This window comes from Carassius gibelio, chromosome A3 (genome assembly GCF_023724105.1).
Source record: "Carassius gibelio isolate Cgi1373 ecotype wild population from Czech Republic chromosome A3, carGib1.2-hapl.c, whole genome shotgun sequence".
NCBI classification, from domain to species: Eukaryota; Metazoa; Chordata; class Actinopteri; order Cypriniformes; family Cyprinidae; genus Carassius; species Carassius gibelio.
This window is the reverse complement of record NC_068373.1, coordinates 21,834,292-21,859,703: the sequence shown is the minus strand read 5'-3', so window position 1 is coordinate 21,859,703 and position 25,412 is coordinate 21,834,292. Positions and strand designations below refer to the sequence as shown.

Sequence of the window (25,412 nt, the reverse complement as noted above, 5' to 3'; positions counted from 1 at the left end):
ACATTCTGTTAAAATTATATTTTATATTTACCATAAATAATATTCAAAATAAAATGGTTGTTTTCATTAAACTTAAGTGAATATGACATTAATTGCTTTATTTTATTAAAATTAAAAAACAAAAATTGAATTAAATTCAGTGAATTAAATTCAAATTTCAATTTTTATTGAAAAATAAAAACATTAACAAAGAAGTAGTTATAGGATATAAAATTAATTGTGTTACTCTTTGTTCGGTCACATGTTCTTCTTCCAATGAAGCTCACAATGCACTCTGGATCATTTCAAATCATGCTGGACAACATCTTGAGGTTTGATCAAGTTCATGCAGCTTGAGTGCTTCTACATTGTGTGTGTGTGTGTACATATACATATACATATATTATATATTGTGCAATATTTGTATAGTTATACCCACTCAACCTTCAGGAATAACAACTTTTAATAATTTTAATCTGTAGCAAATGAATATGGGAACCTTATATAAAAATGCAAGATAAGTAGCACAAAAAATGTGTACGATTCAAATGTTTTTAAAGTCTCTTATGCTTATCAAAGCTGCATTTATTTGTTTAAAATTTAGTAAAAACAGTGATATTGTGAATTATTATAATGTAAAAGTGAAATAAAACAGATAATTGGAGTAGGTTTCACAAGAATCTTATTTAAGATTTTCATGTTTAATTAAATGTGGGCTTCGTACTTATTTGTGAAATTTAGCCACTCCTGAGTGAGTTTGTACTATAAATTGTCATCAGTGTACAATTTCAGCGTACAATTTAAACTAACCGTTTCTATTGTAAAACATATTTTAAAATGCAATTAATTCCTGTGATGGAGTCATTTCTCCAGTTATATCATATTTTAAAATATCATTCAAATATGCTCAAGAAACATTTCTTATTGTTATCATTGTTGAAAACAGTTTAGCTGCTTAATATTTTGTAAAAACGGTGATACCTTTTTTGGTGCAGAGATTTCTTTGTTGAATAGAGACTTCAAACAAACACCTTATTATTACTTTCAAAAATAAGTAAATAAATGTTAAAGATGTAAATATATATATATATATATATATATATATATATATATATATATATATATATATATATATATATATATATATAAAACTCTCTGCCATTTAAATTACTTAAAGTAAAATACATCAAGCATCTTTCTTAGTACTGAAGGAAATGTATTGGACAAAGAAATGTCCCATGATTATGAGAATAAGGGAAACACAGAGGAAGAGAGTATAATGGGCATCACTTGAGCCTCCAATCTTTACCTTCTTAAACACTGTGATCATCATTATCATGTGAACTCCATTGATCCAAGCTGCAACAATCAGTTCCAGGTGATCTCCAGTAACAGATCCTACTCCTTCACAGTGCAAAAGTCACTTCTATGATTGATGTTAACCTTGGTTTCACCATTGGCTCCACTGTCATCAACCCCAGCAGGATGAGTCTGTGAATAAATAACAGATAGTCACACATCATCCAACCAATTCCATCTGTGACATTCCCTTCAATACCACTAATTTCCTAGGATAAATCCTAGATACCTGTCAGCAGAGTGAGAGCACGTACGACCTCATCAGCAGTGCACATGCACGGTTTGAATACGCTCATGATGATCTGACCACTTGCTTCCCCCCAAAACACACAAGATAAACAATGCCATACCATTCGAAAATATCCAACATACCCAATGCAATTGTAGGACACAATACTTTATATGCAAATGGTTTAGTATCAAATCCAACAGCGACATCAGAGGACATGGATTACGGCTAATACAAATACTCCTTTGCTTTGATCCATTAGCTGTGCCTCCTCATCTTGTGCCCTCAAATTCTCTCAAGATGTCAAAGGGAAGACCACAGGGAATATAAAATTACCAAGGATGGTTGCTGCAGAATATAGTTAAGATTCAGTCAGGAGACAGATGACTTCATCATTAGTAAAGATGCCCAGTTGACCTGAATCTCCCGCCTGAATCATATCTAGAGTTATAAATAATCAAGTAATACAGTTATTAAGTGCTATTGTCTCTAAATCTTAAGATTAGCTCCTTATGATAACAGATCAATTAAACCTTAGCAAAGTTTCCAAGAAGGATGTCATGTGTCAAATGGACCATGTGTATAATCCATTTAGAGGTCTCACCATTCTTTGGGTCAGAGACAAATGAAAGGGTCAGTAATGAAATATACCTTGAATACATTTTTAAAATGTTTTTTTTTTTTCCAAGGTATATGTCAAAGTAAATCTCCATATACACTGATCAGCCTTTAAAACCAACCGACCACACAGAAGAGATACTGTAGCTCAGATTGCTGAAAAACTTCATGCTGTCCTTGACAAAAAGGAGTCAGAATACAGAGTGCATCACAGTTTGCTGCATTTAGGGCTGCATAACCACAGACCAGTCAGAGTGCCCATGCTTACAATAGGCGTGTGCGAGTCAGAACTGGACTGTGGAGCAATGGAAGAAGGTGGCCTGGTCTGATGAATCACATTTGCTTTTAGATCTGGTGGATGAGTCCATGTGTGTCGTTTACCTGGGGAAGAGATGGCAGCAGGATGCACTATATGAGGAAGACAGGCAGGCGGAGGCAGTCTTATGCTCTGGGCAATGATTTGCTGGGATACCTTGGGTCCTGGCATTCATGTGGATGTTACTTTGAAATAACAATTGCAGTCAGGGGTGCTGGACTGGGGGTAAAACCAGTACTGATTGCCAGGGCCCCAAAGGAAGAGAAAAAGGCCCTTGAAAAGTCTGGAATATATATTTTGTGCAGCACCCCTGATTGCAGTGGCCCCTTTCAGCAGGATAATACATCTGCCACGCTGCAAAAACTGTTTAGGAATTGGTTTGGGAACATAATTTTTAAAGATTGTGTTTTGGACACCAAATTCCACAGATCTCAATCCAATTGAGCATTATGGGATGTGTTGGCCCTCGCAACTTGCAGGACATAAAGGATCTGCATCTAATGTCTTGGTGGCAGATACCACAGGACATATTCAGAGGTCTTGTGGAGTCCATGCCCATTATTCCCCAAAAACATATAACATATTAAATAATTTCACATATAAAAAAATATGCTCATAATAGAAGAGGTGTATTAAAGTCATTGTATTTGTAAAACTCATTTTAACGTATTTTTAAATTATATAGAAACAAAAAATAAGCGTCATGTCATTGACCCCTTTTCTGCAGACACAGTTTAAGCATTTTTTAGAAAGCCATTGCACCTCAGGCCATATGCCCAGACTGACATCTTTTCAAAAACATATGTACAGGATACTTATGTCCTGTGGAGACAGAAAAGTAAAAAAAAATCCATCCCTATGATGAACCCCTAGCTCTGCAGAGGGGAGGAAGCGTTGGCTTTAGTGATATGATGGCAGATGTGTGATGGCTTGGTTTACCCTCAGCTGTGAAAGCAATCCATCAAGAGAAGAGAGAGAGAGAGAGAGAGAGAGAGAGAGAGAGAGAGAGAGAGGATGAGTGCTGCATGTAAACATCTGCAAACATCTTCCTGGGTTATGTCTCGGGGACATGCCAGCTGGCCTCTCAAAAAGAGAAAAAAATACTGACAGCATGTTTGAAAGAAGCTTGTACGGAAAGCCTTATCCCTCTTTAATTTATGTGTATTTGTGATATACTGTATAACTGATAACAGCAGAATCCCAATAAAAGAGATTCATGCAAGGCAAATTTATTTGATAGACTTATGAATATTTACCTATTTAATTGCACATAATTTTATTGAAAACACTTCACAATAGAAACACTATGAATAAAAATTAAATGATTTCACTCAATTAGCATTGGTTTTAGTGAAAGGGGAAAATGCCTATCTAATGTATATCTAATTCCTGTAAATACTGAATAATAAACCAAAGTTAATTGCAAGTAATAAATGCAAAAATAACAACATTATTAACAGCAAGCTTAGGGACTCCTGTGCCAATTCTGAACGTCTCTTCCTCCACTGGAAGTAAGGGGTCTAGCCCAACCCTCAGCACTCGGTGACCCCACTCTGTGACTTTACGTAGTCTTCTGCTTCATGGCTAAGTTGATGCTGCTTCCCAATAATACAACTTACAGTTAACCGTGGAATTTCTAGCTTCTAGCTTTCTAACAGCTGAATGTCCCAATACTTTTGTCCATATAGTAAGGGAGAATATAGTTTCTATAGTTAACTTTTCAACTTTTCCCTCCCACTAGCACCAGCTAAAATTAAACCTATTGTGAGATTAACATTTGCAGGGCCCTTTTCAGCTGATCTAATTCAATCAGAGGGGAATACATCGGTCGACACCACTGATTTCATTGTGAAGTGAAAAAACTTGATTATCCAGACTTCATGCCCTCAGTGCAAGCGACCTGTTGGCAGACCATTTTCATTACCATTTCTCATCAGAGTTCTGTTGAAAATGATCACTGTGACATGCACAGACAACACTAAAACACTGATAAAAAAAAGAGTGTGTCTATATTCATTAGAGTTAAAAAAAAAAAGTCCCTGTATATCTGAGAAAAAAAGGAGAGGCAGGAAATCAATGAAGAGATCTGATTAAATTAATAAAGAACAAAATCCCACCATATCATTTTGATGCATAACAAATTAAAATGGCAATCATTTAGCAAAATCATTTACGTATTTGCCAGTTTAAATCCCAAATCATGTCATTATTTCCGGTTTAATTAAAAAAATAATTATTTTGTGCATCTGCAGTGAATAATTAGTCAGATTCCCATAGACCAAATTAATAGGGTAAATATAGATTTTTTTTTTAGTCTGTAAAATACAGCATTTTTTAAAGCAGATAGCAGCTGTTTTTAATTCATCTTTTTGGTATAGCCTGTGGGTGTATTTATATTTTATTCCAAATATCTTTAGGGTCTATACCCTAAGATAGAATTGCAAACTACCTATACAGCTTTGCATACAAATCATCTATATTACACCTTGGATTATGATTAGAAAATCGGAATATGGTGCTTACACCCCTTCATGACCCTGAGTGTGATTTTCTAATTTAGCAAAAACCCTGAGCTAGAACAACATCAGCAATCTCCATCATAACATCCTTTCCTATTTTATCTTTCAAGTTTTGCAATTTTTGTGAACTTGCATAGATATGGAACAAATCCATGTAGGAATCAAGACAGACCAAAACCTGTCCTGTCTGAGTGGTTCATTTAACCAGGGCGATGTAAAGGAAAGCGCTCGGGCCATCTGTGACCACTGCCCTCTGTGGCCTTCATGACCACACTGTTCCATACACTGATCTTTCCTTACAGTCTGAGGAAGAAGCTTCCTGCCTGCTTCAGTACATTGGTAATACCTACAACACAAAGGAATACAAAAAATACCAGTAAGTGTTTCCTAACAGCTGTTCAACACTCCTGTTTTCTTAATAGCCATATTATCCTACAAGAATACATTGCATAGCCAGTTTATCAAAGGTGGTGGGGAATGTTCCATAAAAATCAGAATCAGAATGCCCAGACACTGCATGATCACATGACCACACTTTTAACGCTTAAGTTCTCGATATATAGTGGATTTGTGGACTTCAATGCCATCTAGTGGTTAAGGCCTGCCAACACGACAATATTCTGTAGAGGGAACATATTTTCTGTATTTTTCTTTGGGATGCACAATAACTATCAGCCAACATCGCAGATGTTTATTATTATTATTATTATGTATTGGGCTGATACTGGATATTTAACTGCACTCATTTCCCTTAATCCAGCCATGTCAGGGAGATGCTGTGTGTATCTAGGTGAAAAAATAAGCACTTTATTCTGCCTGCCGAAAGTAGATGCATTTAGGAAGCTTTAAGATTACTTTCAACAGAAAGGCAAATTCTGAATCAGCTATATGTTATTTGTTTAAGTATTTGCTATTGACTGTTCAAATGCAGAGTTTTGCAGTCTTGTGTGTGTGTTTGTTTGTGTGTGTGTGTGTGTGTGTGTGTGTGTGTGTGTGTGTGTGTGTGTGTGTGTGTGAGTGAGTGAGAGAGAGAGAGAGAGAGAGAGAGAGAGAGAGAGACAGTCTCACTTCTGCTGACTGTTGGGAACTGGAAGACGTGCAGGCGGATGTAGTTCGTCAGCGCTGCGTGGTTAGTAATGAGCGCAGAGAGAGAATAAAACAAATCGCTGGTCACGAATAAGAAGAAAAAAACAAGGATTTGTAAAGAAAAAGTCAGAGGATTTTGAAATAAGCCAAAGGGAGACTTAAGTAAGGAAACTATAGGGAAACTTGGTTTCCATCTTCCGCCTGCACGTGTTCTGCCTATGTGTAAACATACCAGGAAATAAAGCTAATTCTGATTCTGATTCTTCTGATTATACATAATTTACAATGACATAAATACAGGTGCATCTCAATAAATTAGAAAGTCATGGGAAATGTAATTTATTTCAGTAATTCAACTCAATTTGTGAAACTTGTTAAATAAACTAAATAAATTAAATGCACACAGACTGAAATAGTTTAAGTCTTTGGTTCTTTTAATTGTGATTATTTTGGCTCAGACTCAACAAAAACCCACCAATTCACCATCTCAACAAATTAGAATATGCTGACATCAGCTAATTAACTCAAAACACCTGCAAAGGTTTCCTGAGCCTTCAAAAAGGTCTCTCAGTTTGGTTCACTAGACTACACAATCATGGGGAAGACTGCTGATCTGACAGTTGTCCAGAAGACAATCACTGACACCCTTCACAAGGAGGGTAAGATACAAATATTCATTGCCAAAGAAGCTGGCTGTTCACAGAGTGCTGTATCCAAGCCTCTTAACAGAAAGTTGAGTGAAAGGAAAAAGTGTGGAAGAATAAGATGCACAACCAAGCAAGAGAACCGTAGCTTTATGAGGATTGTCAAGCAAAATCGGACTTTACAAGGAATGGACTTAGGCTGGGGTCAAGGCATACAGACATGACAAGGAATTTGGCTACAGTTGTCGTATTGTCTTGTGAAATCACTCCTGAACCACAGACAATGTCAGAGGCATCTTACCTGGGCTAAGGAGAAGAAGAACTGGACTGTTGCCATTGTTCCAAAGTCCTCTTTTCAGATGAGAGCAAGTTTTGTATTTCATTTGGAAACCAAGGTCCTAGAGTCTGGAGCAAGGGTGGAGAAGCTCATTATCCAAGTCGCTTGAAGTCTAGTGTTTCTACAGTCTGTGATGATTTGGGGTGCATTGTCATCTGCTGGTGTTGGTCCATTGTGTTTTTTGAAAACCACTACACACTACACTACACCACTACACAAGTCACTACACCCGTTAACCAAGAAATCTTGGAGAACTTCATGCTTCCTTCTGCCGACCAGCATTTGTAGATGCTGATTTCATTTTCCAGCAGAATCTAGCTCCTGCCCACACTGCCAAAAGACCTAAAAGTTGGTTAAATGACCATTGTGTTGGTGACTTGCCAACAAATTCACCAGACCTGAACCCCACAGAGACTCTATGGGCTATTGTCAAGAGGAAAATGAGAAACAAGAGACCAAACAATGCAGATGAGCTGAAGACCGCTGTCAAAGAAACCTGGGCTTCCAGACCACCTCAGCAGTACCACAAACTGATCACCTCCATGCCACGCTGAACTGAGGCAGTAATTAAAGCAAATTTAGCTCCTAACAAGTACTGAGTACATGTACAGTAAATGAACATACTTTCCAGAGGGCCAACAATTCACTAAAAATGATTTTTTTATTGGTCTTATGAAGTATTCTAATTTGTTCAGGATACCGAATTGATAGGTTTTTATTAAATGTGAACCAAAATCATCACATTTAAAATAACCAAATACTTAAACTACAGTCTGTGTGCACTGAATTTATTTAACACACAAGTTTCACAATTTGAGTTGAAGTACTGAAATAAATGAACTTTTCCATGACATTCTAATTTATTGAGATGCACCTGTATACACACACATATAAAGAGAGACAGGATGACCATCAGAAGAGCTCTTTTACTGAATAAACATTGTTCCTTTAGAAATTAACAACATTGCTGTAAAACGGCAAAAATAAAGGGCAAATAACAATTACAAATTACAGTGTTTACACCATGCATTGAACTTTATTGACCCTTTTTCTTTTAAATTGAAGCATTAAATAATACAATAATAAATAAACCAAGAGCTCAAAGCCCAAAAGGAAAAAACCAAACCAAACCAAATGACAAGAACACACTTGCTGAGACCTGATTTAATGTAACAAATATTTCCCCTTTGTTCAACATGATCTCCTGAAAATATTTCATGCAACTGAAAAATTCCTATGACTCAAAAGTACACCAGGATATATATATATATATATATATATATATATATATATATATATATATATATATATATATATATATATATATATATATATATATATATTCTTAATATTGGCATCAAAACACTAAACAATATATCAGCTTTCTTTGTACAATGTGGCACCAAATGTATACAAAACACAGGTCCTCATCTTGAAACTGAAATCAACAGCATTGGCAAATGCACACGTGTATTAAAACTTTTCCTATGTAACAGAACTTGTGGTTTATGAAATAAGAAATGTTGGAACTGATCTGACAAATCTCAACAGCACAAGCCAGAATTGTGGCTACAAATCTGATCTTTTCCATGACGCAACACAAAAAAAGAGAAAAAAGAAGAAAAGTGTAGTATTATAAGTAGGAGCTTTGATTGTTTTAACTGCAAGTCAGAGACTTACTTACAAAAATAAGTTTTTTGTGTGTAAACTTTTCTCCAAAGGCACTGCTACTGAATGGGCCCAACAGTGCGCTAATTCAGAATCGTGGCTTCCTCTGAAATGGGACGTCCCGTTCCCTCTGGCCCGTCACTTTCACAACAATCATGCTACACTTTTGCTCCACAGTATTATTCCCTACTACAATATACAATCTTATCCACTTTCTCTTCCTTAAATCTCTCACTGCCTTAGAGATCCATTTTAAACATGTGATCAAATGTGCAAAATGTGGGACGAAAACATGACGAAAACCAAAAGAAACACTTTCTTGGTAAAGAAAATACTATAAAAATAACCCTAATAAACTATTAAATAATTATTTTGCACATGCCCACATTTAACTTGCAACTAGAGGAACTAATACTGACATTTGTGCTTCAATTACACCAAATTACTCTTGCAAAGAAAGAAAGAAATACCCTGTGCCTGCAATTATATTCCTAACAATATCCAAACAAGGCCATCATTTTACCCTCTAAAGTCTAAACCTAACAGATTTTTTACAAATGGTAAATTTAGTTTGCTACAATATTCATGAGTGATGCATATTTATGAATGACTGCAAGGCACACATGCTAACATCTATAGCATGCTGCAGATCAGAGGGCTCATCCAGTCCCTGCTACACACCAACACAATAAAAGGTTCAAAATGATGAAAGGCAAGATTACCTCGACAAGAGCAGGCCATAATCTGAATTCTCCAGCCTCTAGTACAAAGAAATATCTTCTGATGACAGTTACTCCATTCACTCACTTCACTGCAGAACAATGGCAATTTTGTGAAATAGTGGACTATGAACTACTTTAAAAGGTTGAAAAAAAATAATACAAATAAAAAAGAATTTGTCTCCAACTTTCCATGGACACATTGAGGTTTTTGTGTATGTATATATAAAGAATACTTGGGCAGTGATCCCTTTATGATAAAAAAACAAAAACAAATGTAAAATGTTTTCGTGCATTTCAAAATACTATGTAGTTTTTTTTCCCCCAAGGACAAAAGTGCCTTCACTTTTCACATTTAGTTGTAAAAGGTTACAAAAATATTCTAAAATACTCTAATATGTGCACTTGCTAAATGTAAAATACTTTTTTTTTATTTCTTGTGATATTTTAGTGTAAAACATACAACTAAACAACTGAAAAGGGACAAAAGTCTCTTGCTAGGATGATCACATCCATCCACATTACAAGAATAGTACTAATACTGTAATGAATGTGTTTTAAACACTGTTGAGAATATCAAAAAAAAAAAGAAAGAAAGAAAACTGGGCTTCTTTGAGTAGGTTGTAGGTAACCATCATACGTCTCTCAAATTGTCCATGAAGTCCATACAAAAAACAGTAACAATTAGTGGGATACTGGGAAATGGACTGAGGAAATGTAACCTGTGTGCAAGGAATGTATATTCACTACAGTATTACTTTCAATGCCCACAAGCTCCAAACAAAAACCTAAAAGCTCTTTCACATGACTCAAATCAGCATTCCCCCAATGCACAGAACCGCATTTTGTGAAGCTTGAAGCTACAGCATTACCCTCAGCACAGGGTGAACGTTAACACAATACTAAAATTTCAAGTTGGTTGCACCATTTATTACTGATTTGTTCAAAGTGCAGCCATTGAAACGGTCAGCAATCCATGCCATGCTTTCTCTTATTGGCCATCATTGATTACAGCAAGTTTTTCGACAATTACCTGAGCTGTAAGGTCATGTCAACGTGGACACTGGCTGACTGCATTAAACCCTGCTCTAGAGACTATCACGTAATGTAAAAGGCCAGGAAAGAAAATCCAAATAACCATGTCCTTATTATGTTTTTAAGAGCCCTCAAAATATAGTAAAATACTGGTAAAACACACACTATAATATTTGCAAACCACAAATACTTTTGTATGTACGTGACGTGGAAAAAAAAATAGATATCATGGCCACAAATTAAAAAAGAAAATAATATTTCCTCAACTACTTAGTGTACTAATTCATTCACTCATTTTATTTTTTAATTGTGGCCATTTTGTACTAAATTATTTGCTCATTTTAATTTAGTCGAATCATGGCCAAGTTATATGAATTTGTTCCTCACTTTAATTTAAAACATGGCCAGGTATAAATTAATTCAATTGTTTCAGTTAATTCATGGCCACATTGCACTAACTTCTTCCCACATTTTAATTTAGTTAAATCATGGCCACAATTTAACAAGAGAACAAATCAGTACAACGTAGCAACAATTTAACTAAAATAAGCAAATTAAGTTGTGAATACATGTTCTTCATTTTTTGTTATACTGATGTCATGGGTGGGGTGCTGTACTTTTGAATAGCTGCCAATGGAAAAATATGCTTTTTGGAAGCACTGTATCTACCTTCCAAGACTTAGCTAACTAGCCAAACATTGATCCTCTGGACATGAGCCATGTGAAAGAGCCTTTATAAACAGCATCGTGTGAAAGAACCAAGCAGCAGGAACTCCTATTGCCCTGTTTCTTGTGCTGTGAAAATCTTGTCAGCACCTCAGTAAAGTTGACAATCAGCGTATCACTCATGTACCAGCTTCTCTGGTTTAGAATACCCAAACAGTTTAAAATCGCCCTCATAGAGCCTGTACAGCTCTTTTCTGGACTCCAATGGTATGTTGGCAAACCAATCGCGCTCCCAACTGCTGACCGTTCGATTGCGATGACTTTGTGGGAACTCGACAACATTGTCTACACGGAGAATCCGCAACAAATGCTCAGCGTCCTCGTCCAAGGTCTCCAGCTTCCCCACGAAATCATAATTTATCTGGCAGGGATGGCACAGACGGTACATTTGTCTCCAGTGCTCATTAAAAGGCATCTCTTTCTCAGTGTTAGGATCCAGTAAATACTGAACGAAATTGGAGAAAGACGGTCGAATCCCAGCGGCAAAAGCGTCCACGACTGATGCCGGTGGATCCGAGTAATTGCTGAATTTTCTCAACATGGTGACGGCGAATCTTTTGTAGAAGTCCTCGTTCTCTTGTTCGAATTTGTTGCGATAGGCAGAGATCAGTCGCACGAAAGGATCCCTGACGAACAAAAACTTGGTGTATTTCTTAAGCTTGATTTTCATGAGGTGCCGAGAGAACTTTCCATAGCGCTTCCAGAACTTGTTGAAGGTGAAGTGCAGGCTATTGTTGTGGATGAGCTCCTGAGGAACATCTAGAGGGTCTTGGTAGGGCACGCCGTCCAATAACAGGCTCTCGCTCAGCACGATCATGATGCGCTTCCAGTTTGTGCAGGCCACCTTGGGAACATAACAGTAAATGATCCCATGCCTGTCGTCCACGATGAGGTGATCCAACTCTTTATTGGGTATGTCATCAAAAGTCCTGTTCTTTCCCGGGAAGTCAAAGTAACTTTTGTTACTGCACACATCTTGGATCAGCTGCTTTCTACTGTCCTGCCTCTGTTTTTTCTCAGGGTCAATTGGCCTCAGATGGATCTTCCACTCTCTTCTTGGGACAAATTTCTCCTCTGATTTCTCAGAGGACTGATTGTGGGGGTCTCCAGGGGGCGGTTCTCCTCTCACCTGTTCCGTGGGGTCTGCGGTTCCTTCTAAAAACTGGTTAACAAAAGCATCTATGTCTGTCAAAAAAGAGCTCTCTTTGTCTTCCTCTACTTTCTTTTCAGGGCCACGACGGCTCTGTGGAGAGAGGCGGGACGGATGGGGTCCGGAGATGGTTGTGTGCAGGTAAAAATTAGAGGCCCCCACATCATCCCAGTATATGATTATAAGAAGAATCATGAAGACGGCACCCACAATCATAAAAATGCGGAACAGTCTGGACTTTCCCATTTTGGTTGACTTTGATTGAGAAAGAGCCATTCTCACCTCAACTCCATTACACTATCGACAGCCCAGACTGCATTCATCTTAGTCTGAAGTAGAAAAAAACAAATCAGAATAGGGAAGTCAAGAGTGTGTCAAACCTGTTTGCTTCAATGTTTAGCAATATTGTGGTTCTCTTTATGCAATAAAAAGTGACATTTCATATTCTCTTTATATGACACAGCATTTACATTTCTTTGTTAATGGTTAATCGTGATTGATAGCTCAAATATTTTTGTATAACGAGATCAAACTATAATGTCACTGCTCACCATGACAGTGCTATATAATATTATATTATATAATATAATATTATATTATATTATATATAAAGGGACATGGTTCAAACTGTTTATGTAACACTGATTTCATAAATGAATATGTATTTTCTTAAAAATGTATTTGTTCTCTGCTGTTGGTGTATTAATCAAGGAACATTGTCTATTTAAGGATATAGTATACTGTGTGTTGAGGCAATTAAAAACATGTTTTGCACCCAAATTCAAATGATTTGTTGTTGTTATGTCTTTCGCAAACTTTCGGCTTATCTTAACTATCTTTTACACAGACATTATTTCAATAACAAAAAGTCCAGTGTCCATAAAAGTACTAAATGCTTAATAGTAAACGTTTATAAACATTTAAAATATAATGAATAGTTTATACTTTAGCTTGGGTACTGTAAAAACATGAACAAATGATTAATAAATGATTAGGAAAGATTGTGAATTCAGGTCATTTAGGACACTTTTGGCCATTGAGATGATTGGGGATAAGTGTCTTAATATGTACTAAATGATTAGTAAATGTTTAGAAACATCTACAAATAATAAATAGTTTCAACTTTAGATTGGGTACTGCAAAAGCATGAAAAAGTTATTAATAAATAAGATTTGTAATAATTTCTATTTCAGTTTAAAAATAAATAATAATATGTTAATCATTGTGTAACGTTTATTAAGCTCATTATTTAATATTAACAAGCACATTATCTCATACTTATAGCTTTGTAATAAACTAATGATCAGTTAAGCATTATGTAATGTTTATTAATCATTTATTAATGGAAGTTAATACAGTGTGTTACTGTATTAAAATACCAGATGTTTTAGTTCAAACTGATTTATTTAGTAAGTAATGCAATGCAATCGCTGACGAGGGTTATTCTGGGGTCTCATATCACCCAGAAAGGGTTTACAGGCTGCTTACCAAATAATACACAGACATGAAATACTGATATCATTATAATACTTGTAGAAAGCGCAGGGACAGAATGTAAAAACCGCTTCACAAGAAACAGTACATTTCCACTTATTATCACCGCATTGTTGAAACAGAAACGTTACAAAGGCTTGGAACATTTGGCGTGTTACAAACCAAACGGCTGATAACGCACAGCTATTGGCTCATTTCGTGACTGAATTAAATAACGTCACAGCACAACACAGTGACGTTGGCTACAAACAAAATATGCGTGCGTAGTAGCGTGGCGTAATAATCGCAAAAAGAAAAAAATGAAAAAGATTTATGATTATTTATATATTTAAATCCGGGTCAATTATAATTCCGAGAACTCAAAATACACTGAACAGCTGCACATTTGCCACGCTCATTTTAAAGGCAAAAGGGACCCGTCACATTCAGCTTGACACAATGCAGCTCTTTCACATCATCTCTGACTCTGGGAGGAAGCTGCACATATTCGAGCTCATACGCGAAAACTCCTGCTAAGCCATTCATATATGCATACTCTGCTATGTAGCCGATTTCGGTTAAACCAGGTGATTGTGTCGATTGATTTTCATTGACAAAATGAAGATATTAAGTCAAATCTAGAGCAAGTGCAAAGACGCTCCTAACCACTTTTTGTTCCACGGGAAGTCGTCAAGCTAACGTTACTCATTGCCTGTGATTTCAAGACTCGTCTGTAATTCGAGCTGACGGAGTTAAAAGACTGCTGTGTTTAGTATGATATGATCGAAATAACACTATGGTCGTTACAGCCATGTTTAGACACACTACAGTCTCACCTCGTCGTCATCGCAGGAGTCTGGATTTCTCGGCGGACAGACAGCGTCAGATGAGGAGGGATGTGTGCGCTCGCGCGCTCTGGGTGTTGACACAGCAGCGCTTCACTGCTCAGCGCAGATGTCGCGAGATTTCCAAGTGCACGCAGGCTTCTGCTACTGAACCGTACAATGATGGTATTTGTCAGAGTATACATAGAGTACATGCTCTACCAAACCTTCCTAACATTCCCAGAACTTACACTTTATAGAGAGAGAAAAAAAGAAAGAATATATATATACGGCAGCATCATGACATGTTCTGTTATTAACATACGCAACAAGTTAATTATAACATTAAATTAAGCTCATGAAACCATTTAAATTAAAAAGTGAAAGAATGTAATTCTCTTTTTGCCAAAAATATGAGAACAGGACACACTATGGGGGCTCATCCATCTTTCAATGGGGGCAAAACATTACTTAAAATGATGTAAAGACCAAAAAAAGAAGGAAATAAAAATTAAGACATAAAAAGAAATCAAGATGTGAGGTGACATTCTTTAACGAGACTTCTTTAAAGATATATATATATATGAAAAAGCTTTAGTGATGCTTTTTATAATGAAAAAAAAGTGTAGATACGCATCCTTAGACAAAAATATTAAATACATTATGAGATTGTAATCAGATTTTCGTAAAGTTTTGTAATTTCTTTAAAAAATCATTGTTCTTCAATTAATCAGGGATTAAAATTGCATATTCAGATTATAAAAGAATGAATTAAACAATAAAAATGCTAAATACATTTAAATGTAATTGACAATAAATGTGATCAAGAGGACCAATAGAAGGAATCCATAAAAAATGTTGCATAATACTTCATATTTAACATCCATCTAGATTTACTTTGGACTTTCCCCAAAATCCCTCAATTTTACAATACAAAAACTTTGTTATTCATGTCCAAATAATATTTGCAATCATATGCATCATGTTCTTTTGCCTTAAATTTAACGAGAGAGAAAACCAACAGCCGCTTGAATTTCAGTTCATCTTTATTCCCTTGCTGTGCATTTAATATCAGGTAATCTGAATGGAGGAGGATACAGACCACTGTAGTGCCATTTTTGCACACTAGAGTACAAGTTCGCCTTTTGGAAAATCTTAGGAAACAAAATGTTTTCCTTCTGTGAGATGATGGAAAAACAGTTTGTGGCATATTGTGCCATGGTAAGACCCTTATGATGAGGTAGATCAACCAAAGGCAAGAACAGGAACGCGTTATGATCAGATCCACCAAGAGCAGGCCTGAATGATGTTGGCAGGGTGGATTCTCCCAGAGCTGGATGATTTTGTTAAAAAGCAGCAGTCAACAGTGGCACAAAATTCTCCTTCCGCAGTGACCAGTATTAAGAGGCACTTGACTGACGATAACAAGGAAAACTCTTTTAGGGGATGCCTCAATTTTTTTCTCCAATGATAGTCCACACTCCTCCACTAAAAACGGATACTGAAAATAAGGAAAAAATAAAATAATTATGACTGCACCAAGGTATTTCAAATAGCATAGCAGAGTCATATTGCTACACACACAGCACCTGCTGTTGGAATTACAGATCTCCAATGGGAATAATTTCTTCATTGATGAAAAACTCAATGGTCTCTTCCTCCCAGTCATCGATATTGCTTTCCAGCTCATCAGTGTCCACTCCTAGAAAAGATCAGCAAATACAGAGATTACTAAAATGGTCTTATACTCAATCTCTAGTGCTGGGCTGTCACAATCATAAAATTTTTGCTGATAAAAGTCATAACTGTATAATAAATCAATAACACATATGGAATGCCATGAATAAATTATAAAAATGAATACTACAACAAGAGGCCAGATAAAACAGCCCAAAACATTTGTCAACCAGACTGAATGGCTGCATAGCTTTGGTTACAAACTGTTACACTGTCTGTAGCCATGTACCATTTGGTTAGGCTACATTTATATTTAGTCACTGCTGATGGGAATGTGCAGCTGTGGTTGTCGAAGTTTTAATGAGGAAACAGATTTTTTTTTTTTTTTTTTTACATTTCTGAAATTAGTACATTTCATTGCCATTTCTTTTTTTCAAATCCAGATTTACCATGTCAAAAAGTAATCTGGCTGTTCCATTTCCATTTAGTTTAAAATTAAAACGTTGGCTCAAGTGAAACTTTTCAAAAAGTTAAATGCATGTGTCAATTTTTTAGCTGCTGCAATTGAATTTCACACAAATGTTGATTACCTTTTTTTGTTTGCAGAACCAAGAATTCAAACATATGCTTTTAAACCTACTGAGAAAAGGCCCTACATATGACAGATAATTAGGTCCAATGGTTCAATCACTGGCTAAAAACACACAGCTGCACCAGAGAGAGACGTCTTACTGGTTTAAATTCTTACATTTATATGAATTTATAGCATGGGGTGGTTTTGGCGCAGTGTATAAGACATATGCCTTTGGTGTGAGAGACCCAGGTTCGAATCCACTGTGAGACTCCAATGTGTTCCTGAGCAAGACACTTAACCCCTAGTTGCTCCAGAGGCATGCAACCTCTGACATATATAGCAATTGTATGTCGCTTTGGATAAAAGTGTCAGCTAAATGTAAATGTAATAGCAGTGGTCCTCAACCCATTATCCACAACAATATGTGAACAATTAACAATCACAGATATTGACTTTTACCATTGTTTTTCTTCACAATTTCTGCCCAATACAATATTTTAAATCTTGGTATAGCTATAAAAATGTATATTCATATAATGTATAAAACTGCCCATTGTTTTATAAAACACCAGGGCATTAATTTACAGATCTAGAAAACATCTCAAGGCCCCCTTAGAAGGCCCTCCGGTTGATTTATAGTATTTGGAGCATAAAAGTTCTTCATTTGTCCGGCAAAGTGATTACATAACTCAAAGATTAAACATTGCAGTTATGTCTAAAATCCTGGTTGGATCAATTATTGCAAACTGATAACACATGATTAATACAACAGGTCTATTCTAGAGAAAGGCATTGAAACTGTGCTTTGCAAAGCAGCCTGAGAGATGTCACTGATGGTTAATAAAAGTCTGAGCTGCTCTCTGCATTAGTTACCTCCTCTGAGTTCGAGGCGGAGAGGTCTCTGCTCGTTGTACATGTCCATGGCTCTCTCACGGTATTTGCGATAGTCTTCCATCATGGAACGTCTCTTGTCCACCAGTTCCTGTGAAGCACAAAGCGCTCTTTTAAATTTGATCACAGACATTTGATCCACATATGAATACGGTGTGTAAAAACACATCAAATTTATACCTTTGATGCCTTGGACTGACTGAGACGATCTTTCTGCTCAAAGATCTTGGAGTATTTCTTTAAGTCCTTCTTAATGAGCTGTGGGTTTCAAAAAGTAAAGTGGGATTAGAGTTCACTCTGCTTGACGAGTAATGAGAAAGAGCCTGCATCTGACCCCTTCTCACCTTTATTTGGTCTGCAGTCAGGAGAGAGGGTGGACGGGGTCTCCACAGCAGCTGGCAGAAACGCTCTTTGTTGTTCTTCTGCAGCAGACGGCCCTGGAAGGTCCACAGCCAAAAGGCATTGTCCACCTAAATTTTAAAACATAAATTAAGTCAATTTGATATGCATATCTGATATGCATTTTCAGTTCATATAAAATAATAATAAACACTTCCTGTATTATATTTATATATTCTGAATGAAATCCAATATTTCTAATTCCTATAACAGGGTTTCTGCAGGATTTTTAAGCTAAAATTTAAGACCTTTTAAGACCTGCACACATAAAATTAATACCATATGAGTGGGGTGGGGCAATGTCTATAGTTCCATAGTAAACTGTAAAGTTACTGTAAAAAGTATAATTTACAAGTTTTCACAAAGACAACAAGTTTTATAAAATGATAAATTTTACATTTCAGCCTTTAAACAATTTTTAAGAAAATGGATGAGTTTTTCTAAAAGTGTGCACCATCTTTGGAGTCAAATTCTCACATTTGGGCTTTTACCAAGCAAATGAAACCAATATCAACAAAACTGATCTTTGCAATGCAGAGGAAACACAGAAGCGGCAAATACTGGCAGCAAGTCACTGTTTAGTGAGTCATTGTGTTTGAACTGAATCACTTGCATGGGCGATTCATTCAGAAACAAAACACTGTTGTGTTGTTCAGAGACGCAAAACAGCTCTGTGGCTGTGTTTGGAATGATTTTTGTTGAAGAAATAGAGCAAAAACAGGAAATAGTGTCTAAAATACAGTGTCTCTTAATATTAACTCCTTGTTTACTGAACTGTTGTATAAAATAAAAAAATCACATTTGTAACTATGCTCCCTCTTCATGTGATATTAACTATATGAAAATATATAAATTTTCTGCCCCATCTCTTGAACTATGTGATAATTCTAAATGCCTTTTAATTGACTGATTCATGCAGTCAAAGAATGCACACGTTGCACACCACTGTACTTTTTAGATTTTGATAATGCATTGTCTTCTTATTGATCCACCAGTTCACATTTAAATCTCTGCGTGCGCAGGGTAAAAACATGGGTTGATTTTCACATTAGTCTGAACTCTAAACAAAACAACAGTTTTATTGAAAATGCTCATTCATTCTCTGCCAGCAGGTGGAGAGTTTGGTAGAATATAACTGTTTCCCCGGTAACAGCAGAACACAACTGCAGCACACACCATCATAACCTTAGCCTTTTGAAGTTTAATCTTCACATTTAGCCATATCGCAATTCTGGTCTTTCCGTCCCCAAATTTAAGACCTCTTCAAATCAAAATTAAGACTTTTTATGGCCTTAAATTTGATAAAACTAAACTTTTTTTTTTAAGAGCCATGGAAACCCTGAATAATTATATTGGTATTAATCATTGTAGGCAATCACTGATATATCTGTTGAGTGTGTGAACTAGGGCTGCACGATGTGTCGTTAAAGCATCAATATCGCGATGTACGAATCCACGATAGTCACATCGCAGGATGTGCGATGTGGGCTGTCGTAGTTGATCTGTTATTCATTAACTGTACGGGTCAGCTGCTCCCCGGCCCTTGACGAATGTGATTCGCGGATTAATTGCACAGCTTAACCATCATAGAGTGAAAGTTTATCATTGACAGGACTGAAAAACACATGCAAGTTTAACGGCAGAGAGAGAGCGCGCGAGAGAGACAGAAAGAGAGAGCGCGCGAGAGAGAGGGACAGAGAGAGGGACAGAGAGAGGGCGCGAGAGAGAGGGACAGAGAGAGTGACAAAGAGAGGGCGCGAGAGACAGAGAGAGAGCGAGCCATCTTCAAACAACACGAGCGCTGTCTTGCTCTCTCCCTCGCGCATATTAATCAATTGACACGATGGTGTCGATGTTTAAATCATTTAAAATGAGAATGTAAGTGTGCTTACCCCATTTTTGTTTGTAAGAAAAAATATCGCAATATATATCGCAGAAAAATAAAATATCGCAATGTCATTTTTTTCCCAATATCTTGCAGCCCTAGTGTGAACACAATCAGAGGTGTTTAAATAATAAGCTTAAAATGCTAGTGGGAAGTGCTGGTATAATCACACTTTTAAATATTCAGTAAGACGTTTTTCAACACTAATATATAATATTTCCAATAGAATCAGATTAATCACCTTGTGGCTCCACCAGGAGACAGATGTCACAACATATCGTCCAGTGGGGTCCCATTCTACGTCTGAGGCCATGTAATGCTCTGCAATGTTCATCATGGTGCAGTCCGACGTGTCCACAAAAGCAAGAGCTCCATTCATGCTGCAGGATGAAACACAGAAAGTCATAAGAATGAACACTCTAAAACAAATTACTAACAAACACAGCATACTTAATGAGTACAGACCTCCTCAACCCAGCCAACACTAAAAACTGCCCCTGTGGACTCCAGAAGATGCTATTTGCCTGTTGCTTGTCAAACATTTCTGAAACAATACATTTTTGGTAAACCTTTAGATCACGTACATGCATACAAAACATCTGTAAAGAGGAATACATTCACAATGTGAACACTTACTTATTAAGTCAATTTTGCCATTGTTCTTCACATGGTAGAATGATACATTGATTCTGGGAGATTCACCATGGAGCACAGCAAATTTGCTGCCATTTGGTTCCCAAGCAAAGGCAATGATGCCCTCTATAAGACAGGCAGAGAAATCAGAAACAAGAGTAGGTGTTGAAGACCCTAAGAAGCATGAAATGGCAACATTATGTCTTAAGATTCTTCTTACTTTACCTTTCATCTCCACCACATCCACAGGTACCTGCTTCTCTCTCATTCTGAAGATCTCAAAGTTGGTGACAACGCCCTAAGGTAAAAAAAAAAAAAAAAAAAAAATCCTTTTTAGCAAATCCATGAAAAGTAAACATTTGAATTTATTGTCAAAGCACAGTTTCAAAGCAACTCTTATACCTGTGTTCCTTTGGGTGTCCTGTCCACCTTCACACAGAGATAGTCTCCGTTTTTCTGCCAGTGAAGTTTGCAGTCCACAACATTAAACAGGTTGCGGACTCTGATCTCGTTCCTGGATGGAAGCTGCATGAGTGTTACTCTTGCTGGGATGTCCTTATCCTCAGGAACCCAGAATGCAATGATATTATCACCAGGTGACCAAGAGAAGTCTCTGTAAACATAAAATTCATTTTACATTAAAATATGTCCAAAATGTTTAGTACTTAGAATGATTTCTGAAGGATCAAGTCACACTGAAGACTGGATGTCTAATGATGCTGAAAATTCCGCTATGACATCACAGGTATAAATTACATTTCAAAATATTACAATTGACAACTGTTAAAATTCTACAAATTGTTTCATAATATTATTGCTTTAACTGTGTTTTTCGATCAAATAAATAAAGCCTTGGAAATTTCTTTAAAAAAAACATCCAAGGATTTTGAACAGCAGTGTATTCATTTTGTTAATCGTTTTATTCTACTCACTTAATTCCATTTATCTTCAAACTCTTCTTGTCCAAAAGACCCATTGACTAGAAAAAGGAGACAATATGATTTGTTAATTAAACAACTGAACTCTCAAATTCTCAAACCTTTTATCTGGATCACAAGTCACTTACTGGTGTCTCATAGATGCTCAGTGTGTCCTGCGTCATTCGGGCAAAGAACTTCCCGTCTGGACTCCACCTGAACAGAACAAAATTTAGATTACATACTTATATTAAACATAATATGTTATAGTATGACTGTAATCAAACTGGCAACATGTGCCCTAAAAATCAACTCAGACCACACTTACTTGAAAATTGGCCAGTGGGCAGAGCTTTCACAGTGAAAGCCTCTTTTCTTCTGTCCTGTGAGAACATCCCAGATGATGATGGCCTGTGGGTCATCTTTAGTGTCCATTAGAGGGCTGAATGTTACAACATACCTGCAAAAACAAATTACATTAAAAACGTGTAATAGCAAAATAAATCAAATCAAATGCAACGGACAGTAAAATGTAATACACAATGATACACTAAAAAATATTCTCCTTGTTTAAAGATCTCTTTAAAATACATGAAGTAGTGAATGAATGATTAATCTGCTGTTATTTGGTTATTATGATACGGTCACAATCGACTGACAACCAGGGTTATTACTGCTAACGAAAAACAAAAAATCATTACTTTAAAATAAACATTAACAAATACAATATTTTTTCTTTAACTTGAGTTACTAAAACCACTAAAACTAAACTAAAAAAAAAAGAATTATATACAAACATATATATATATATATATATATATATATATATATATATATATATATATATATATATATATATATATTTTCAATAAAAAAAAAATTACAAAATATTAATGTCCTTCCATGTGCTAGTTCAATATAAACAAAGTCTTTTTTTATTTTATAAATGGAGTAAACATTCTGCATAATACATAATTTAGGTTTACATTTAATCTCATCAACTCCTTAATAAATGTGTGTGTTTATAAATAAATAAACAGACTGAAAAAAAAAAATGAACCCATTTTTACCTCTCACAGGGTGAGAAATCAATGAGCTGAACCCCCTGATGACTGAACCTCTGGATCTGCTTGAACTTCTCACCGCCCCACAGAGCAATGCCTCTCTGATGGAATGTGGCCAGATAGGTGCCTTTTGGAGACCAGCGCACGTATGTCTCGGTCCAGCGCTACAAGAAAAAAAAATACTGAATACAGTACGCACGGCCACGTGGTTATCATATTTAAAAGATGAATGGGTGAACGCACCGCTCTCTCCTCTACTTCAATAGGTTCCTTGACATCATTAGCAAATATGCCTGTTCTTTCACCAGAGTCATAGATTACACTGTACTGATCACGGCAGTCAGGATCCTCCATCCAATGACGCAGATTCCCCTGAAACCAAAAGACCAACTTTCAAACCAATACACAAACTTAAAAGCATGTTACCATATCGCAGGGTTGGATTTCACACAATCAGAACAGTTCTGAAGAGCAACTACTCACAAAATCTTTAAAGGGCTGCTTCTCAGGAGATTCCCACTCATCACTGATTGACATGTACCTATGAGAGATTTAGCATCGTTTAATTACACGTCAACTATTTTTCTTCTCTTTGCCTAGTAAAACGGGACTTCTATTTTCTACATTTTAGTTGCAGAAGGTGTTATTTACTATGCTGATATCAAACAGTGTTGAATCATCTATATCAGCCAGCCTGCTCTCAAACGTATTGGCATCAGCAACCAACAACTGCTTATCAGTCAACCTCTATTTCAGACGTAATCCATTATTCGCATATGCTGTCAAACAACAGCATAATTTAAGATAACATACTTGTCAAAGTCTGTGAACAGGTTGACACGGAAAGTGTGCTGCTTGTCTAGCTTGTAGCCATCAGCGTTCTTCACAGCTTCATGAGCATGACTTGGTGCAGAGTACTCCAGGAAAATGTACCTGTGAAGACAAAACACATTCATTAAGACTCAAAGAATAACATTATTCTATCACGTTTTTCCATATTAAGGATCTTATTGGTCAGTATTAACATATATAATAGATTACAAAAGCACTGTTATCAATGCATCTATTTCTAATATTCATAAGCTTTTTAATACTAGGTCAATGCATCAAAGACTATGCATCCCGACTTCCAAGCAAACCAAAAGTTACCCCTTGGTCTTTCCATCTGCGAATGGGTAGAAGTCATTGGTGATTTTGCCAAACTTGGAGAAGATCTTCTGGATGACGTTCTTGAGTTTCTCCAGACGATCTGGTCCGACCTGAGGGACATTATCAACCACCACGACCGAGTCGATGCCATCAGCCTCCTGAGGTTTATCTCTGAGAACATCCCCCAGCAGCTCTGCACACGGAGACACCGTCCAATAAAAGACAAATTAGCATCTTAAACATGGCATGGACGAACAGATGCTACAGCACTTGCCTGTCTGAATTCAAGAGCACAAAAAGCTACTGACACAATGTTGCGCGCGCGTCTGTTTCCCTAAAGCTTTTGTCCTGCTCGCGCGCAGGCTGAACTGAAATACGGAAGCGTTAACTGGAATAAAAAATGTTTAATCTAAACCTGAGCAGTTACGTGGAATTATATGTTACTAAACAATGAATCCGAATGGTGTTTGTGTTAGTATCGGACTGACATATTGAGTTTTAATGTTTACTGTGTGACTCGTATCTTGTTAGCAGGCGGGCTAAAGCGCAGGCCTCTCTTACCCTGATCACTGATGTCATCCACGAAATCCTCCGGATCACTGAACGAAGGCTCTTCTTCTCCGTCGTCATACTCCATTTCGTCCTCCATATTATTCGTGTCTCGCATTTAGAGATCGATTCCTGTCAGTCTGGGCGTGTGAAAAGACGCGGGTAAATGTCAGTGCATGAATCCAAAGCTTTGACTCACTCGGCCATGTGCACAGCAGCCGGCGCCTACCACCGCCGCGAGCGAGAGAAGGACCGTACCATGTGTGCGGAGCGCGGGGAAGGGCTCTTATTGAGAGTTTCGTAGTAATACACAACACAAATTTAAAAGCACGATGACGGTTGAATTTAAAAGAAGAGTATATGTCCTTATAATATTATTCCTGTTGTCCAAATGCGTAAATTTACTATGAAATATGACATGCATGACCCTTTTTAATAATCAACATGGTCTTTCCCTTTGCTTTTCTCCTTCTACTTTCTGTTCATGTGACAAGTATCTTCCGTCCGAATATGTGTACTGTCCATGTTCTGAACTAACGTTAATGTAGTATGCAAAAATTGATAGAGAGACAGACAGACAGGCAGACCGATAGATAGATAGATAGATAGATAGATAGATAGATAGATAGATAGATAGATAGATAGATAGATAGATAGATAGATAGATAGATAGATAGATAGATAGATAGAAAGATAGATAGATAGATAGATAGATAGAACTGTTGTGACTGTGTACATTGAAACATCACACCCCAACATATACGCAAGAATGGCAATAGTATAGCCCAGTATATAATTTAATCATGACGATCAACCTTTTATATAAGTCGCCATATTGATGCTAATTGTTTCTTATTTAAAACAATCAAAAATCATACTAAAGTGGTAGGTAGGTATCCTGTGCATCAAAAAGTGACGCCAAATCGTCCTGACCAAGCGTCGCTAGAAACAGAAACAAGGTAATAGAGCCCATACAGCCATTCAGCATAAAG

General features: G+C 36.6%; 2 protein-coding genes across 2 annotated transcripts; both read right to left on the bottom strand.

Annotated features, from left to right (window-relative positions):
* Positions 1-8,720: 8,720 nt before the first annotated feature.
* chst12a (carbohydrate (chondroitin 4) sulfotransferase 12a) lies at positions 8,721-14,831 on the bottom strand. Its single transcript, XM_052550507.1, has 2 exons — positions 14,695-14,831; positions 8,721-12,714 (listed from the first exon to the last, which is right to left on the bottom strand). The coding sequence occupies exon 2, from the start codon at positions 12,659-12,661 to the stop codon at positions 11,351-11,353; it is 1,311 nt and encodes a 436-aa protein (XP_052406467.1). The 5' UTR covers positions 12,662-12,714; positions 14,695-14,831; the 3' UTR covers positions 8,721-11,350.
* Positions 14,832-15,710: 879 nt separating this feature from the next.
* LOC127952150 (eukaryotic translation initiation factor 3 subunit B) lies at positions 15,711-24,680 on the bottom strand. The gene is made up of 19 exons (XM_052550491.1): positions 24,433-24,680; positions 23,872-24,064; positions 23,536-23,655; positions 23,206-23,263; positions 22,966-23,094; positions 22,729-22,886; positions 21,987-22,118; positions 21,808-21,874; positions 21,674-21,720; positions 21,144-21,354; positions 20,967-21,039; positions 20,745-20,867; positions 20,574-20,652; positions 20,350-20,488; positions 18,169-18,294; positions 18,005-18,082; positions 17,807-17,915; positions 16,272-16,384; positions 15,711-16,183 (listed from the first exon to the last, which is right to left on the bottom strand). The coding sequence occupies exons 1-18, from the start codon at positions 24,536-24,538 to the stop codon at positions 16,284-16,286; spliced, it is 2,049 nt and encodes a 682-aa protein (XP_052406451.1). The 5' UTR covers positions 24,539-24,680; the 3' UTR covers positions 15,711-16,183; positions 16,272-16,283.
* Between the last annotated feature and the right edge of the window lie 732 nt (positions 24,681-25,412).